At 36.0% G+C, this 19,236-nt stretch overlaps 1 protein-coding gene across 1 annotated transcript in view; it reads right to left on the bottom strand.

Moving 5' to 3' along the window:
• The window catches only part of LOC117328871 (meiosis inhibitor protein 1-like), a 78,456-nt gene extending 62,770 nt beyond the window's left edge, over nucleotides 1-15,686 (bottom strand). Inside the window, exons 1-5 of the mRNA XM_033886463.1 lie at nucleotides 15,582-15,686; nucleotides 14,821-15,074; nucleotides 14,049-14,096; nucleotides 13,004-13,077; nucleotides 12,407-12,512 (exon numbers count right to left, since the gene is read on the bottom strand). Coding sequence (XP_033742354.1) covers nucleotides 12,407-12,512; nucleotides 13,004-13,077; nucleotides 14,049-14,096; nucleotides 14,821-15,070 — 478 coding nt within the window. The 5' untranslated portion in view covers nucleotides 15,071-15,074; nucleotides 15,582-15,686. The remainder of the gene's footprint in view (nucleotides 1-12,406; nucleotides 12,513-13,003; nucleotides 13,078-14,048; nucleotides 14,097-14,820; nucleotides 15,075-15,581) is intronic.
• Between the last annotated feature and the right edge of the window lie 3,550 nt (nucleotides 15,687-19,236).

The following is a 19,236-nucleotide window of genomic DNA, read 5'->3' on the forward strand; positions in this document are numbered from 1 at the left end:
ATGTTACTGTGTTACTTCTACTCTGTGTTGAGACAAATACGTATAAAAAATGTAAATCTTTATTTTAAAGCTACATTTTCAAATCTTTGGAATATAATTAATTGTTATTAACTTGACGAAGAGCACTACTAAAAGTTTACATCATTGAAGTGATATTGCAACAAATCCTTTTGTATCTTAATATCTCTATAACTGATAGTGCCCATGTTTTCCTGACTTTACTGGTAAAAATACTTTTCCTGCTTTGTAGAAAAAGTTACAGTATTTAGTAATATCATAATCGGTGTGATCAAAATTTCCCCAAATATCTTATGTATTTCAATTAGAAATATTGGCAGTATTCATAAACCTACAAGTAGTTAGACTAATCTTCACAATAAAAACTGGCTATATAATTCTAGGCTCAAAAGTAAGTATTTCCTATACATAATAATATACATAATCAGACTGGTTTTACCAATAAGACTGCAGCATATCCAATCGTATCCAGAAAAACAGCACTCAACTCGTAAATATCCACAAAACAGCTTTATATCAAGAAAATTTTTCTATCAAGATCCACCTCCTTTTTCATGGTACAATCACAATTTTCAAGCTTTTCGCTGAGTTATACATATGATTAATGTTGTCAAAGTGTTTTTTTTTCCATGATCAAAAAAATAAATTGTGCTACAATATATGATATACAATGTAGCACTCCAGCATTATATACATACAGCTAGACACATGTACAAACTGTACAGAGTGCTGGGACTAACCCGGCTGGTAATCTTCAGCTGAAATGTACTGGAGTAACAGGACACTGGGAGTGACTATCATAATAGTGATGGTATCATAGAGCCTAGGAATACCTATGGAATCACTGATAGGAACTAGGTCCATTGTTACCTAGTATCACTGATCAGAACTAGGTCAAATGTTACCTAGTATCACTAATTAGGATTAGGTCCATTGTTACCTGGTATCACTAATTAGGACTAGGTCCACTATTACCTGGGATAACTAACTAGGACTAGGTCCACTATTACCTGGGATCACTGATTAGGACAAGGTACATTGTTACCTGGTATCACTAATTAGGACTAGGTCCACTGTTACAGACCCAGGTCCACTGTTACAAATGTACCTGGTATCACTAATTAGGACTAGGTCTATTGTTACCTGGTATCACTAATGAGGACTAGGTCCACGTTTACCTGGGATCACTAATTAGGACTAGGTCCACTGTTACCTAGTATCACTAATCAGGACTAGGTCCACTGTTACCTAGTATCACTAATCAGGACTAGGTCCACTGTTACCTAGTATCACTAATCAGGACTAGGTCCACTGTTACCTAGTATCACTAATTAGGACTAGGTCCATTGTTACCTGGTATCACTAATTAGGACTAGGTCCACTGTTACCTGGTATCACTAATTAGGACTAGGTCCACTGTTACCTAGTATCACTAATTAGGACTAGGTCCACTGTTACTTAGGATCACTAATTAGGACTAGGTCCATTGTTACCTGGTATCACTAATGAGGACTAGGTCCACTGTTACCTGGGATCACTAATTAGGACTAGGTCCACTGTTACTTAGGATCACTAATTAGGACTAGGTCCACTGTTACTTAGGATCACTAATTAGGACTAGGTCCACTATTACCTAGGATCACTAATTAGGACTAGGTCCACTGTTACTTAGGATCACTAATTAGGACTAGGTCCACTATTACCTGGGATCACTAATCAGGACTAGGTCCACTGTTACCTAGTATCACTAATTAGGACCAGGTCCACTGTTACCTGGGATCACTAATTAGGACTAGGTCCATTGTTACCTGGTATCACTAATTAGCACTAAAGACAGGAACAGACATTGGTATATGTTAGATTAGTCAATGTATATCAAATACACTTGTATTGGAAATAGCTTGTATGTTATAAGACTGCAATGTAAGTGTCTGTGCCTGTACAGTCTTCCTAAAAGGCCACGACACCCTGCATGGTTCTGGGAAGCATGCAGCACTGTGGTGCTACCTTGGTCTTGTGCCAGCACATGTGGAATGTCAAGATTTTTGTGAGAAGAAGCTGGCTATCTCACAATTCCACTGACAAGGTATTAGATAGACCAGAATCTTGTGCTATCAAATAGAAAGACAACCAGGTAATTTCAAGAGATTAGTATACCTACATTTAAACAGTCACACTTACAGAAGTCAATACATTATACTGACAGAAACAGATTGTTTTCAATGACTTAATTAGTGTGTATACATATCTATTTTTAATCCCCGTCTACACATAAGCCCTGATTGCCTGAGACTTGGTTAAAGGCCAGTGAAGTCCCAGCCATTTTTCTGAGCTATTTCCTTAGTAAGTTACACAGAATATATAACGCAACTTTCCAATGCTGTTCTCCTTAGTTAGGAATAAATGGGCACAGTTTTATATTACATTGATGTACTTTTGTATGTTGCGGATAGTAAATTCAAAGGATAAACTCAAAGGAAGGTATTAACTCTTTTCTGACATATAAAACACAAGATGAGCAAGAAAACAATTAAGGTTTGAACTTTTGAATTTGTGGGAAATTGGGACAGTAGCATGCTGGGGTGAAGGACTACAAAGTTTGTTCAAATCAACAACATTGACCTACCTTTAAGGTCGAAGGTACATGTATCAAATATGTTAAAACCTTTAAATGGTTTCTTTTCAATAACAAAGAGACTTAGGGCAATGTTATTTGGCCAGTAGCATGCTTAGATGAAGGGCTGCAAAGTTCAGTTAAGGTGACTTAAAAATAAATAGGACGTCACTTTCATATTTTCTGCTATTCAATTAAATTTTTTTACATGACTCTATTTTATCTGAAATGGATCCCAATAATAAAATACCCAGTGTACACCCTGAATTATTTGAGGTAATGTGTGGAAAATGCTGGTTAACTTTACCATCTATGCCTTGTACATATACTACACACAGAATAACATTTCTGCTGAACAAGGCTTGAGTACAGTGTATGAAAAAATGATACTGACTAGATAGTCATCTGAGGTAGCTCTTGACACACCATGACATAGCTAGGTCACATCCATATGTTGTGTGATGTGCAAAAACTATTACTACTTTCTAGTAAAAGCACTATATAGTTATTTGTAATGAATTGTCACAGGAAGCCATTGTCAGCTTCGGCACTTATTATTCCTTTCCTTTAACTTTATGAAACCTTGTTTGAATTTTCACACTGGTAAATGTAATGGCTCTCATTTGTAATGTTTTCTTTGTGAATGTTGCCATTTTTGTCTGCAGCCATTAGATCCAGAACGTATTCATTTCCCAGTGTGAGTTTATAGGTCATACATTATGGGAGAACTAAAGGGAGAAGTATTTCTGCCAAATAACAGACAAAATATGAATATTTTTAAATATCTAGCTATTTGCGAAAATGTTCTTTAAATACAATTATTAGTAAAAAAAATATTAGAAACGACCATTTAATCATGAATATTATAGTTTGGGTGTATACAATATACTTCTAATGTACGCAATTTTGAGGTTAACATTCACCATCAATGGATTCAACAACATAGAAGATAGGAGAATCAGTACAGGATTTTATATAACCTATAGAGGCTTTAGAGTCAATCTAGGAGACCCGAGAGCTGATAGATATGCTGAAAGAAAGAGCGACCGTGCACATGGTATAGAGCAAAGCAGAAAATTGCGGATTACTGTAAATTGTTTTTATTTAGAAGTCTTCCAGTTCACTCATTCAATGCAGACCCCCCATCCCAAAAAGAAAGAAAAATGGTACAATGTTGTATACTATACCACAGCATCAATGCTGGAATGTTGAAGTGGGGGAGGGGATCATTTACACTGACCTTTGACCTATCGTAGGGCAGTGAGATGCTATCTCTTGTACAACCACCACACCAGTCTGTCAGGGTTAATTGTGTATGTAAATCACTGCTACCTAAACAAATGGTTTCAGTGACAAATCTTATCACATGCTGGCATCATCCCTCCCCTGATCCACTTTTATCCTCTGTCTAGATCACTCTAGTGATCACAGAGGAAGAGACACTCCAAAGGAAAAGTACTCAATGAAATTCCTGAATACTTACCTGCCATTTTTTCAACAGTATTAGACCCATCTCTTACAACTGTTAATTTACTACAACTATTACAATGAAGTATAATATAAATAGAACTACCAAGCCACATATGAATCAGGAACAATATATTCAACTGAAAGAAAATCTAGTTTACCCCTAAAACTACTGAAATATACTGAGAATATACCTAGATTGAATTATATCAGTAATATTCCATACCTAAAATATTCCATCTTATATCTAGTTCCCAGTGAATAACAGATTGGAACTATCTGTGATGTTTGTTGGGAGAGTATATACATTGGTTCCCTTTTCCTGCCTAACCTAAACCTCTCTACAGGTGATAAACAGACATCTGTGCTCCATCTCTTGGGTATTCTCTGTTACAATTACTTCCAGCTGTTTTAGAAGCAGACTCTTAGGCCCCCTTTCCTGTCATTATCATTAGGTATATAGCTAAAGTAGAAACCTGCCAGAGAAAATATTATTTTGTGATAAAATTTGTAGAATATATTGTAGTTGATGTGCTTATTTCAACACCAAAAGAGTAACTGAACCACTTGTCTGATGTTATCTTGTTGACCTCTGAAGGATTATAAATCTTTATTTCAACAAATCTCTAAACTGACACATCAGCAGGCTTCAGCTAACTATAGGACTCTATATATAAACTATCATAGTTTTGTAGGTGGAGTCATGTAGGTGGTAAACCAGCAACTAACTGAAGCATAATTCTGTACACAAGTCTTACTTAGACTGGCCCTTGTCTCCAAAATATTAAAACTACAAATAAAAATGAGCTTCACAATATTTCAATGTCTAATTCTAAGTTTCAAACTAGGGGAGATAATCTAGTATTAGAATTCTACAAAAACTTGGGGGCTGGTGGCCAATCTACACAATTCTTTAACATACATATAATGACAACAGCTTCCATTTCCTGCACCACCCTACCACATACACATGTTCCTGAATCGACTGGAACACAACAGAGTACAGTATCTTGTTCAGGGATACAACCCAGGACTCAAACAAGCGACCCTTCAGTCATGTAGCCCTGCGTCCTTACACTAGACCCTTCAGTCATGTAGCCCTGCGTCCTTACACTAGACCCTTCAGTCATGTAGCCCTGCGTCCTTACACTAGACCCTTCAGTCATGTAGCCCTGCGTCCTTACACTAGACCCTTCAGTCATGTAGCCCTGCGTCCTTACACTAGACCCTTCAGTCATGTAGCCCTGCGTCCTTACACTAGACCCTTCAGTCATGTAGCCCTGCGTCCTTACACTAGACCCTTCAGTCATGTAGCCCTGCGTCCTTACACTAGACCCTTCAGTCATGTAGCCCTGCGTCCTTACACTAGACCCTTCAGTCATGTAGCCCTGCGTCCTTACACTAGACCCTTCAGTCATGTAGCCCTGCGTCCTTACACTAGACACTTTTACCTCCATTACAGTATGAAAATGTAATTTCTGAAAACCAAATAATAGGCCTACCAACTCAGCAGTCAATAGGCTACATATATCTAGGCTTCATTGTCAAAAAAATGAGGATACATTTATTTAGGCCTATTTGATCCCTGTGACCTTTCAAGCATTTCAGTTAAGAAAGCAGTATATCCCTGTGCTATACCAATAATGTTCTTGGTTTTTTCAAATACAATTTTTATTTATCCTCCATCTCCAAAATCAAAGCAAGTTTGTTCTGTGATTAACTCTGATCAATCAAAATATAGACATGATGTTTTAGTCAATTTTCTCAACTATTTTAAAAAAATACTATGTCTTAATACATTTTGTATATATACCGTTTATACTGCTGTGCCACATCCATGTTTTTAAAAAAAGAATGCTTCAATGGCGCAGTGATGGTCAGTCTGATACCCTGACATGATCGTAGTGAGAAGTTGTCTATTTAGATGATATGAATATACGATATACATTTGTATATACCTTGTCGCAATGTATATATTTGTACATACATGGATGCGAATTGTAAACATATTTTAAATATTCATCACAGTAGAACTATATTTATTTTATATATACATGTATACTTAATTCAAAATGATTTCATTAACAAACTCTTTAATTGGCTCTTTATATACATATGTACTAAAATTATTACACATGTAGACTCTTAAATGAGTTTTCTTTCATATAAGATTGTATGAAATAAGTCTTAGAAGTTTTTATTTCTGCAAGTCATCAGGAGTTTCATAACTCTTACATGAAATGAAAACAAATTCAAGATATTTTGACAGGTTCTAAAGTGAAAATGTGGAGGGCTGAACCAAATGGAGAGACATTTTGTTGCGCCATTCACAATTCATGACATGACACAAATATAACACGAATAGTTCACTGGATAACAGACCAATTATGTGATACAAAAATTCTATGCATAAATTACTAGTTACAGAAAAAAAAATTTGCAAAATGCTTAAACTGTTTGTTGTGTCAATATTTTGTAAACACACTAAAAAGTTAAAGTTCTTTCAATATATTAGCAGTAAGAGGATCTACATATAAAATTATATAAATTACTGATGTGAGTCCTGTGGTTATGTTTACACATCCACTAAGCTATACAATGGTTTACCCCAGCCTTGTGTGTGACATCCCTAACCATGTTAATTAATCCCAATTATTGACAGCACTTGGGGTGCCTTAGAGTGCTGATGCTGGCACCTCTTTGCAGGGTTTAAACAATGCTGGGTAATGAAAATAGTGATGAGTTCTGGAGAGGCAGCAAGGGGCCCAGACTCCAATAACACACAAAATGGGGATAATGAGGCAGCAAGGGGCCCCAGACTCCAATATCAACCCCCTACAGGGATAAGTGTGCCAGATGATGGGGCTGATAATGAGGAGACTTACTTCAGCTCCCTTGGGGGTCAGCATGTCACTTCATGCTGCTACAGGGTAATATACACACACTGCTCACCAGGAATCCATGACATGAGGTCAAAGAGAAGGAGCAATACTGTATGTATTTCAATGAAAATCACAATCTATTGGTACACATACATTATACTTAGAATTTCAACAGGAGACATGTTTTCCCCTGACCATTCTGGGAAATTAATTGACATCTAATTATGCAGCAAAAGTGTAAAATTAGGAGGAAAATGAAAAAGATTGATGGAGTTTGTGTCCTTACATAAATTTAAATTTTTTTTGATGACTTCAATAGAAATCATAAATCAACAAAGGTTCACAATTAAGAATGGAAACCAAATCAATATATATATATATAGGCAGAAAAACATCATAAAGATACATATAGAATAAGCATACATTACCGGTATATTGTATACTATACACTATTCATTTATCCTCTTCTTATCTTATTATTAATGTACAATATCGAGTGTGGAAAAAGTGAAATTATTTGTATTAATGCTTTCTTTTTAATATATTGAATCATTATTTGTAACCACCCTGAAGGTCTATGACATAATGTCCTACTCCTACAACACAATTATGAAGCATATGTGTTTGAATCATTCTACATAGTGTAGCACTAATTCATAACTGACCATGATAGACTTACATCCTTACTATGATAACATTAACATACAGTACCAGGCACTTTTTTATATCAAGGTCGAGTGCTACATGTAGTAGTTGACCCTCTGTCCCATGTTCGCCATTTCAAACCACATTCTCCATCCAATGTAGCCTTAATTTTAGAAAACACTTAGAGTGGATGTCAGCAAACATTGAGCATTACTGTGTAGGTGGAAAGTGGAAAAAATAGATTTTATGAAAAATTACCTAAAATGTTTAAATATGTTATAAGTTGATATGCATAAATAAAATGGAATTTCAATTATGTCTGTGATTCTGTATGCAAACAAAATGACTTCCTTAAATAAGGGTTCAAAAAACGTATTGACTACACAAAAGTTTTAGAATTTGGAGTATCTCTGAATCCTGAATAATAGTGAGATTTAAGTATATACCTCCAATATTTTATAATGGTGACTCCCCTTTGTCATTTAATTATTCTCCATAGCCTATACGTAAATGTGAAATGACTTTGGAGAAAATTTGCTAAAATTTGTTACTATAATGCTGCAATAGTGGCTAGAAAATGCAATGATTCAAACCCAGGACCTCCAAACTCCAGAAAAATGCGTAACTAATTTGAAAAACCTTGAGTCATGTTAGGATCAGATCCCAGTCAAGTTCCACCACAGTACTATTTTTAATGATCAAATGAATGATTTCAATTTACTTTAATAATCTAATTTGAGTTAAAAAAATATGTTTTTATTTTTTAAACATAACATATACCATATCCCACCAACATACACAAGACCTGGAGAACCAACAGGTAGGAAAGGGAGGGGTTAAATACAGAGTGTCTCCGGTATTTCATGTCTCCATCTGTAACCGATCAGCTGGCAGGAGCTCCCTCTGAACAATACATGCACATGCTTTACACGAACAGTGGAGTAGGGGTTATCTTAACAAGGACTTGGCACAGCATATCCTGAGCTATTATCAAGAGCAAATACTAGTAAAACTGGAGTCACCTGACATTTTTAATCTCTTGCCAAATTCTTCACTTATATTTAGTAAGCTTCATTGTAAATTGTTGTGGAAGTGCATTTCAAAATTAACCATGTCTACCATAGTGTATCGTGTATAGTGACAAGGCTTTAGACAGTTGTGAGTAGGTATTCAGGATTGGGGAAAATTCTGTGCAGAAGCTGCTCTCAGTAATAGATAGAAGTCCTGGGGATACACTAGCCTCCCAAGTTTATCTTACAACACTTGTGCTGTACCCCTCTTGCTTTCGAGAATGCAGACTGGTTATAAAAACAATGGTCAGACTTGACAGCCAATTAATCCCCTGTTTAACTATCTACATGCTACTTGTATATACACAATATTTGATCTGGTAATATATCCATGTCTGGTAATAACTTGATATAGTCATTGTATAATAAACCCTTTAAAAAAAACCATCACCTACTTTTAGTAAAAGTTTGTAAACAGAAAAGGTTGGTGTGGCTTGCACATAGTGCTATATATGGTCACTCAGCTGAAGGAGCAATGTACATTTTGTATCTCTTTGGATCAGGAGGTAGAGCTCTGGATCATTACACCAGAGATCCAGGTTTGATTCCTGTCAGGGCACCTGTTCTTTCAGTTTATGTGTTGGTCCTCTAGACTAATTACAAGATGAATATTACAATATTGGTTTGTTTGTTTTTAGTGGTCATGACATATGAAATAGTGTGCAATGTTGGTACATGGTTAATGGTTATAGAAATTAATTGTTAAGATTAATGAAATTAATTGGAACTAAACCTGAAGAATTATGGCCCAGACACTGCAATTTGACATCCATTTGATCTTGAGCTATTAAGTTACAATGTGAACATTTATATACTACCTGTTTTTCAGTAATTATGAAGTTCGAAAAAAAATGGTTTTGTGATCAAAAGATACAACACACTGATTTACCAAGAAATGCAAATTAATGAGATTTCATAAGAACATTTTGGACTTAAAATGACGTGATCAAAACTTAATAACAATTAGACAATGTGATGGAAGATATACTTAAGTAAATTGATAGATGGACACAGGAAACAGATTGCACCATGATTTCTTTATATTAAATCCTCAGAATCGGTGCCATTTCATAAACGCACAGTGTATAGCACAACCTGAATGACCAGCATAACCTGCAGCTTTTCCCTGAAGTTGTTATATTTTCTGTTAGACAAGCCCCACTTCAACCAGGATTTATGAGTCGCTATTCTACTCTAATAGGAGTAGTGAAACTGCTTCATTCAACTCAAACCTGGCAAATTTTCAAAGAAAAAAAACTTATCCAATTAACCAGACCAATAGCATGAGAACAAAAACACACATCTGTGTTTGTCTGTCTCATTCTAGGAACTGGAAATTTGTCTGACATTTATTTGAGGTATTTTATGAGATGTACAACAGAGTCAAACAATATCAGCAGACAGAAATAGAACATATTTAAGTATCAGAAAGAAATTAACTTTTTAGTACATTTCTATTTTCAAAAGGAACATTTATAAGATATTGGCCAGTGTTTGGGTGAGATAAGGAAAGCTCCCAGCAGAACAATAAGGATTTAGATTCAATAACAAAGTTGTACAGAAGTTAACACCAATGGAAAGGACATGGATAACACTTGATGCTTATTCCCAGACTCTCATAGTTCTACAGCAAGATAGAGACTGGGGTTAAGAGAGTGGGCAAACTGAAACCTCCAGAAGCAGCCTTAAATTGTAACATAATATTTACTTTCCCTTATGATGGTGTGGGGTTTAGATTCCAGTGCTGGGAGATTTTGTAAACACTGGTATGAAGAGCATAAAGCACAGCAGACTGGAGAGGAACCAGCACTGCACAGAAGCTACAAAATCTCATCATTAGTCATGCCTATAAAATGCAGTCCAGAACAACAGCACCTGTTTAAGTAAACATTACATTTCAATAAATAACACCTGTGTAACAGAGGTAGATTTTTCAGTGACTTTAAGCAACTTAAAAATGGACTTAAAGATAAGCTAACATTTTCATACTGATAACTTTACATGTAGTTACAACTACAAAATGCCAATTACACTGACACCCCACTATTAAGACCAACATTTACAAAATCTAATAATCTACACAGCTAAAATATGACTTCAGTTTGAAATATGAACTTTAGTTTTGATTTTGCAAGTTTAGTTGAATCAAAATCCCTTTCAGGAAAACAACTACACATCATGATTATAATGAATACCAAGTTTCAAACAGATTGGTCGAAAATGTAGAAGATCGATCCCAGACAAAAAAGTTTATGCCAGCTGGACAGATGTACAAAACCATATCATAATACTCCGTCAAATATGACTGGCATTTATAAATCAAACCAGTACTTTTTCTTTTGTCAATATAGATGAAATAAATCCTGCATTGACCTCATCAAAATGTTATACATATCTGTGCATGTCTATCAAACAAATCGGCGTAATGAGGAATTAGGCCATCCAAAAATCCCGCCAAAAAATAAGTGTTTATAAGGACAATCATAAATTAATGGATTAGTGGATCAGTGTAAAAAGCCCTTAAAAGGTCACCACTAAAACAGGTGTCCTTACAGTATGAAATAAGGAAAGAATCAGCTGACCAGTACCTCTTGTAGTTTCTGCCATAACAACCAAAACCAAGAGATAAAGAATTAGTTAAATTAATTTGTTCCCTAGGGAAAGTCAGATGGGTGTATGAGCAGAGTACCAAACTGACTAATATTTAACACCAGATTCACATCTAGGTATCTGTATAGAAGAGAGGAGTCAGAGGTAAATCACACCATGCAGCTGTAGTTTACATCAACACCTACTGGCTCCTGCAGATAGGCATGCAGGCACAACTTAAGGGGAAATGTTCAAACAACAAATGTGCACATTTAACAGACAGGAAAAGCTATCAACATTATAGACAAACAAAGTATTCACAGCATTTCAAAGCACCCAAAATAGTGGAATCTGCCTGAAATAAGACACATAGTCCAGCCAGTCCTATAAGTAATACTGTCAGCTAGGACTTCAGGTTTTGGATAGCATCTTTCCAAATGAAAACCCTTAATAAAGAAATGGTTATGTTCAGTTTATGTGGTATTGAAATTTGGAAAAACCAAGAGCAGATGCCACATAAGGAAAACCCATAATATAAATCAAGTTCTAGAGGTGTAATCACTTCAAGTAAAGAACGTTTCTTAAAGTCTTATCAAATGATGTGGAATTCTGGAGGATGAGTTCCTGATTACAAAATGTCTATAAGACACAAATCCACTCATACAACAATGCATACTGTGCAGAAGGGGTCAAGTATGACATTTGACCCTTAAATACTGAAATAAAAAAGGGCAATAACTTTTGCAAAAATATTAGAACAAAACAATTCAATCCTCCACTGAATGAGAAGTTATATGCCAAGAATGCATAGATGATGAATTTGTAATAATTAAGCATATTCCATGAGATACAGCCCTGACAAACTTCGTTGATGTCGGTCAAAGGTCGAAATGTAGGTCAGAGTGACCTTTTTTGTCACACGACACACTGCCTTACCATGTCCCAAGTATGAGATGCCAGTGTCAGGTAGTGTAGGAAATAGAGCCCAGACAATATAATGTGCAGAAGGACGAAAGAATAGACAGACAACAAATTTCTGGTGGGAGACTAATAAAACTGAACTTCTTATTCTACGATTAAGTTCATTTTTCAACTGATGACAATTCCAACTGACAACTCACCAAATTCTTGACCCATCAGCACAGCTAATGAAGAGAAGTTGTGGACAAGTCTTCCCAGCAATAGGTACAGAGGACACAAAGCCCTGCAGTCTTTGTTGGTGGTGACCTATCAATGATGATGTATCAGGATATAATGTCGGTATAAATGTCCACTTCCAAAGTTAATATGTATACTTCTGTTTAAATATATACTTGTATAACAATTGTGTAACACCACTTATCTGAACCGCTTGGAAAACATGTGGTAAAGTTTGTTAAGTTATGCAAACAAGGGAAACATATCACATTAGGTACATACAGCGCATCAGTTCAGTTAAATCAAATATCTGATACTTTGGTTTTTTGAAGTCTTGAAAATGTAACAGTATTTGATATACAACTGTACATTGAGGTTTGCATAAAAGTCAGCTAAAATGGACAATGATACAGAGTACTTGTGTGTAGAAGCTAATAGTCTGGAAGACAATGCATGAATACATTAAAGCTCTCCTGTTTAAGACTTTATATGCATGTTCATGGTAGCATGACAGCATGTGTCACAAAACTTGTAAAACCTGCACGCTACTCCTTTATATGACAGTCATTAGATACACTTACCTCATTTTGAATGAGATCCAACACCAATCTGACAAGATCTTCTGATTTAACCTTTCCAATGACCTTCACACAAACTATCAATAAGAAAAGACAACATTTTATCTACAACACCAATGTTAGGATGCATTTGGTGTAGCTAATGTTGTGACATCAAATGTCAAAGTAAGCATTACGTCCAGAACACAATTAAAGTCAGATGTGTGTTGAACTATTTATAACTACACTTTGTATTTTTGGTGCAAAGTCATCCAGCCCATCTTCACTTTGTCATGTTCAACTTTATATAATTGTGTCTTTACACATTTATGACAATTACTTTCTTTGTAGATCATTCAACATCAAAACACATTTTACAAGGTTAAATGGTATTAAATACAATATAAACAGAAGAAAAATGGTGCAACACAGGATCACTTACCATCTAACACCTGAGTTACAAACAAAGGATCACTTACCATCTAAACCTGAGTTACAAACAAAGGATCACTTACCATTTTACACCTGAGTTACAAACACAGGATCACTTACCATCTAACACCCGAGTTACAAACACAGGATCACTTACCATCTAACACCCGAGTTACAAACACAGGATCACTTACCATCTAACACCCGAGTTACAAACAAAGGATCACTTACCATCTAACACCTGAGTTACAAACAAAGGATCACTTTATATTTTACACCTGAGTTACAAACAAAGGATCACTTACCATCTAAACCTGAGTTACAAACAAAGGATCACTTACCATCTAACACCCGAGTTACAAACAAAGGATCACTTACCATCTAACACCCGAGTTACAAACACAGGATCACTTACCATCTAACACCCGAGTTACAAACAAAGGATCACTTACCATTTTACACCTGAGTTACAAACAAAGGATAACTTACCATCTAACACCCGAGTTACAAACACAGGATCACTTACCATTTTACACCTGAGTTACAAACAAAGGATAACTTACCATCTAACACCCGAGTTACAAACACAGGATCACTTACCATCTAACACCCGAGTTACAAACAAAGGATCACTTACCATCTAACACCTGAGTTACAAACACAGGATCGTCTAACTTCAGGAGTTCTGGAAGAGTGTGTGAAAACAGGTCACAAAAAGGGATTAAAAACTACTTTTTATTATATTTATCTTATATTTCAGTTTTTCGCATGGCCCCTATTTTACATCTTACAAATAATCATTTGGAATCCAAAGGTCTATCAAACAAAACTGAGTATAACAGGTCGATCTTATAAAACTGACCATAACAGGTATATTCATACAAAACTGACCATAACAGGTCTATCACACAAAACTGAGTATAACAGGTCGATCTTATAAAACTGACCATAACAGGTATATTCATACAAAACTGAGCATAACAGGTCTATCATACAAAACTGAGCATAACAAGTCTATCATACAAAACTGACCATAACAGGTCTATCAAACAAAACTGAACATAACAGGTCGATCTTATAAAACTGACCATAACAGGTATATTCATACAAAACTGAGCATAACAGGTCTATCATACAAAACTGAGCATAACAAGTCTATCACAAAAAATTGAGCATAATAGTTCTATTGCACAAAACTGAACATAACAGGTCCATCACACAAAAGTGAAAGAGGTCAATTGGACCAAGTAAAAAACTTCTAGAAACAGACTTTTTGAAACACGACAAGGGTTTTTTTGTCTAAAATTAGACACAATATTTCGGTCAGCTTTGTTACTAGCTAGGCTAAGTCTAATGGAAGTGGTTTTGGTAAGCACTTTTGAAGAATTGCATTTAAAAGAATGTATTACCCATCAGAGTAAGTAAACAGTGAGATGTGATTGCAATGCTGCCCTGTAGACAGTCGACAGCCTCTGGTGACTGCTGCAAAAGACTGGAGAGGGAGGCCAATGCAGGTTTCTTCTGTATAGGTATCAGGGCAGGATCTTCCAGAATCGACACCAGGCAGGCCACACAGGTGGGCATTGATTCTGATGACACCGCAAAAATCCAGGACGGTGTATGGTCAGCATGGCCCTCAACGAACAACACTGACATCATGTGTCTATTAGCAAACAAACACAGAATACTGTAAATAGTATGTTTCAGGGTGTCTGGGTGTCAATAAGCCAGTACATCTCTCCAATCCCCCAACACAATAACACCACAGAGGCACAACACCAGTATTCAAGACTCTAACCATCATGAAAAATACTGATTAAAACTGATAAATAAAAATGAAATGATAAAGTAACTGAGAAATCATTACAAGGCAAACACGGCACGCGTTTTTGTGGACAGGAGTGTTATTTTCATTAAATGAAAATATGAGGATTAATCGCCTGATAACAGTCAGATACTTATATAATGTATATGGTGAGTAAGAAGGGAGTAATTAGTTTTATAACAATCAGATGCTTGCTTTCAAAAGTTTATACAAATGATAATTAATTCACGTTACTGCCTTAATCACATGGGTTAACGGGGGATTGGAGAGATGGGGTGCGACCCATGTCATATCATTTGTAACGTCCAATCATGGTCTAGAAAAATGGTGACAACAATGACATACCGGTAGGAAAATAAACCCTTGGAAGAGCCAGCGAGTGATCAATCGGTAATAGTTCTAGTCGACAGGACAAAGACTAAAACGTATCAAACTCTTTTAGTCTTTCTACACCAATCAAACTAACTCTATGAAAAGAAGAGTTCCAAAACTTAATTGGCGGGAATTCTTGTAAGCTTCTCTACCACATTTTCGCTAGTGTAACTGTACGGATAAACTCATGTTTTTATATCAATAATAAAATAAGATATATTTCAAATAGTATATAATAGTTGTATACACGGGTTTAATACCAAACTAAACGTTTGCATCACTTTTTCTTCGAGTATTTCTAGGTACTCGTTGTTTTTGGTTTTTTTTTACTGCCGTATGAGTCATGTTTGTTTATTCTAAGGAAAGATTATGCAAATCATTGGTCTGTCATATTGTGCCGCATTTTGAAATTCAGTCGGGACACATATCTGTCATCTCAATGTTATCAAACAAAACTAGCATTTCAGTTTTATTTCATATACTCTTAAATCTTTAATCGTGCGAAGTTTTGGTGCGATTTTAAAGGGTTTTTTCAGGTGGATGTCCCGATCGGTTTATAATCCATGCGTTACCTTTTTATATTTCCGGGGTTATTTATACATTTATGGGAAACGGAAATATCAGAAGGACCGTGGCAGGGGATATGATGAACATTGATAAGCCGAAAGTTACGAGTAGTGGATTGTGTACTTGTGCCATCTGGGTCGAGAAAAATCATTCACGCAGTCTTATAAAAAAAAAAGAAAAAGAAAAAAAAAGAAAAAAGATGTTTCAATTACTAGTGGAAATGTCTAAATTATTTCATAAAAGAATTAAAATGAAGGAGATTGTCACATTATTTTCACATACTTGCACCTTCTTACACCCCATCCTTACCCTTCCCTTATCCACACTTCCACACTAAATAATTATTTTATTGTTAATGTCATCTTGTATATTTTGTATGTGTTATATAATATTGTATGGAAAGGGCTTGATATAAGTTGGAAAACTTGTGCCCAATCCTATTGTATATATTTGATACAATAAAATATGTTTAAACTAATTTCTACATATCGCGTGAATGCTAATCATAGTTAGACGTAGCGGCGAAAAGTAATTCAAAATATCGACTGATGTATTTATGATGAAACAGTGCACTTCCTATCAGCTGCATACAATGTACGTATAAAATAATCTCTAAAGAATCAATCATAACTAGGCCTAGCTGTTAGGTAAACGGATTACTGTTAAAAGTGCATTTTTTCAGTTAGCAGATCAACTAGATATTGAATAGTTGTCAGGTTGATTAAAAATAAATAGATATGAAAGATATGGTAAATGTTGAAACACCCGAGTCTTCCTCATGAATGCGAAATTTTGGTTGAGAGAAATTATGACGGACATACAGACAAGATTGAGTTATGGGGTGTAGTCTTTTGTTTGTGAACTTATGGGGTGCGACGCACAAGTTTAATCAGATACGGACATCGCATTTAATTTCCGTCCATTCATTCCGTCGCTAAAAAAAGCACATGCACATGTACAGTGAGTTTTTATGATGAATTAGGGGAGGGGGGGGGGGGGGGGGGGGGTGACATTATTGCACGGAATGTATCTGATACATTATTATGTAGTTTATATCTAAGTGAGTGCGGACGTACGGACTGCCTACGGAACATGGACGTCATTCTATAAATAACCCCGAACAATATTCTATTTGCAGACCTACAATGTATTACCCAATTTAAATATATAAAATCTGACGATAGTTCAATGGTTAGGTAATGTTATGTCTCGGAAGGTCGACTTCATGCATTGCTAGGGATTAGTCGTGGAGATTATAGTAATTATTGCCGGTTAGGACGCTGGTCATTGTCTCTAAAATATCAAAATCACCTAAAACAATTTAGCTTTAATATGGTGAAGATAATCTAGTATTAGATTTCAGTTGGATTGTTCTTTACAAATATTTGCTTTGGTGGCCGGTCTAGCCGGTTAGGTCAAAATTTTCACCTGCTCAATACGACAAAATTATTCTGTAAATATATTATGAACTTTCGGTCTTTAATCTAAACGTTCATTATCATATGATCAAAACTCGCAGAATTTAAGTTATCATCACAATAAAGCAATCATCAGTTCATTGGTATTGAAGTAGTGATCTTAATTGCTGGTGATTATGTCGATATTCAAATTAGCAAATACCACATTCGTGGACCTGTCCTTAATGGCCATATGGCCATCGACATCATGTTAAACAATACTAAATTATCGTTACACTACCCACTGCCCCGCCGGGTAGCCTCGCCATATGCAAAGACGGCAGGGGTTCGATTCCCGGTCGGATGCATTGCTGGGACCTCCTCCCACGACCACTTGGTCCTGGTATTCAGATTAGACCCCATGCTCGCTATCATTACGGGAACACTATAATGAGGAATGTAAGCTAATCAAATTTGTTTTATACATATTCTGAAATAGATATTATACAATTTCCAGTGATACTCAATAATGACCTTTGAACTGATGATGCGATAGAATTTTGATTTATCTGAGAAATGGTCCTGGAAATTACAGAGAATCACAATGCTTGAAGTGGACTGAGAAATGGAGTGAGAAATCATATTGAATATTACCATGCTTGAGAAGTGCGGTCAGATTTTTGTTGAGGAGAGTGGGTGTTAGGTGGTTGATTAGGTGATTCGCCTCAGACATGCTAAGTTACATACGTACCGTTAAACGGAGGAACAAAGTACAAATGTAGATATGTCGATTTTATTTACAACAAATAAATGATAAGCCTTTATGTGCCGTCCTGTTGCTAGTCAACATAAGCATGAATACCGATTTGTTTTTAATTCCACCAAACCGACAGTGCTGATGTTATCGGCCGTGTATATATAGTGCGCGAGAGGACGGGGGAGACGCACGTGCTCCAGCTGCTATGGGTTATCCTCCCCCTATCACACCTAATATAGACAGGCATCAGGCAATGGTACGGTTGCCAGGGACACCGGCATCAACCCAAAACACGCGTGTGTTCTTTCAGAAAAACTACACTTCTCTATCCCATCCTATCTCCATACTATCGACACCATAGGAGGCGAACCCGACTTTACTCGTCTGCCAGTAAATCCTACCAGCTCCGTCATTTTATTAAACTTTATATATAACTCAAAGAAGTCAATTACTATGTAGGTTATATACATAGGAGAAATAGCTCCAACTCCCATTAAAGAATTAAAATGGACAAATGAACTTGATGCGTAAACAAACCCGCAAGACAGCGAAAAGAAATAAGATAGCGATTATTTTGAAAATGCAGTAATGAACTATAAATAAACTTTGTAATCTGGTCTTTAGCATAGGCCATCGACACTAAATGCAGCGGAAAGGTCATATACACGTAGTTTGGGGGTTGTTGAAATAAATCGGACATGTGTACGCGCTGACCAGTAAACTTTATTATATCATTCTGTATAAAAACGGCGAATACCAGACCAAATGATAAATGTTGTTATATAACTTTCTTGTTTGCCCGTGCTATCAATGCACTGAAACCATCTCCAGATTTCACGACATTTACTGTATTGTTTGTGAAGTTTTGGGTTCGTTGAGGATATAACTACCCCTATCCTTCTCGGTA

Source organism: Pecten maximus, chromosome 1 (genome assembly GCF_902652985.1).
Source record: "Pecten maximus chromosome 1, xPecMax1.1, whole genome shotgun sequence".
In the NCBI taxonomy this organism is placed as follows: Eukaryota; Metazoa; Mollusca; class Bivalvia; order Pectinida; family Pectinidae; genus Pecten; species Pecten maximus.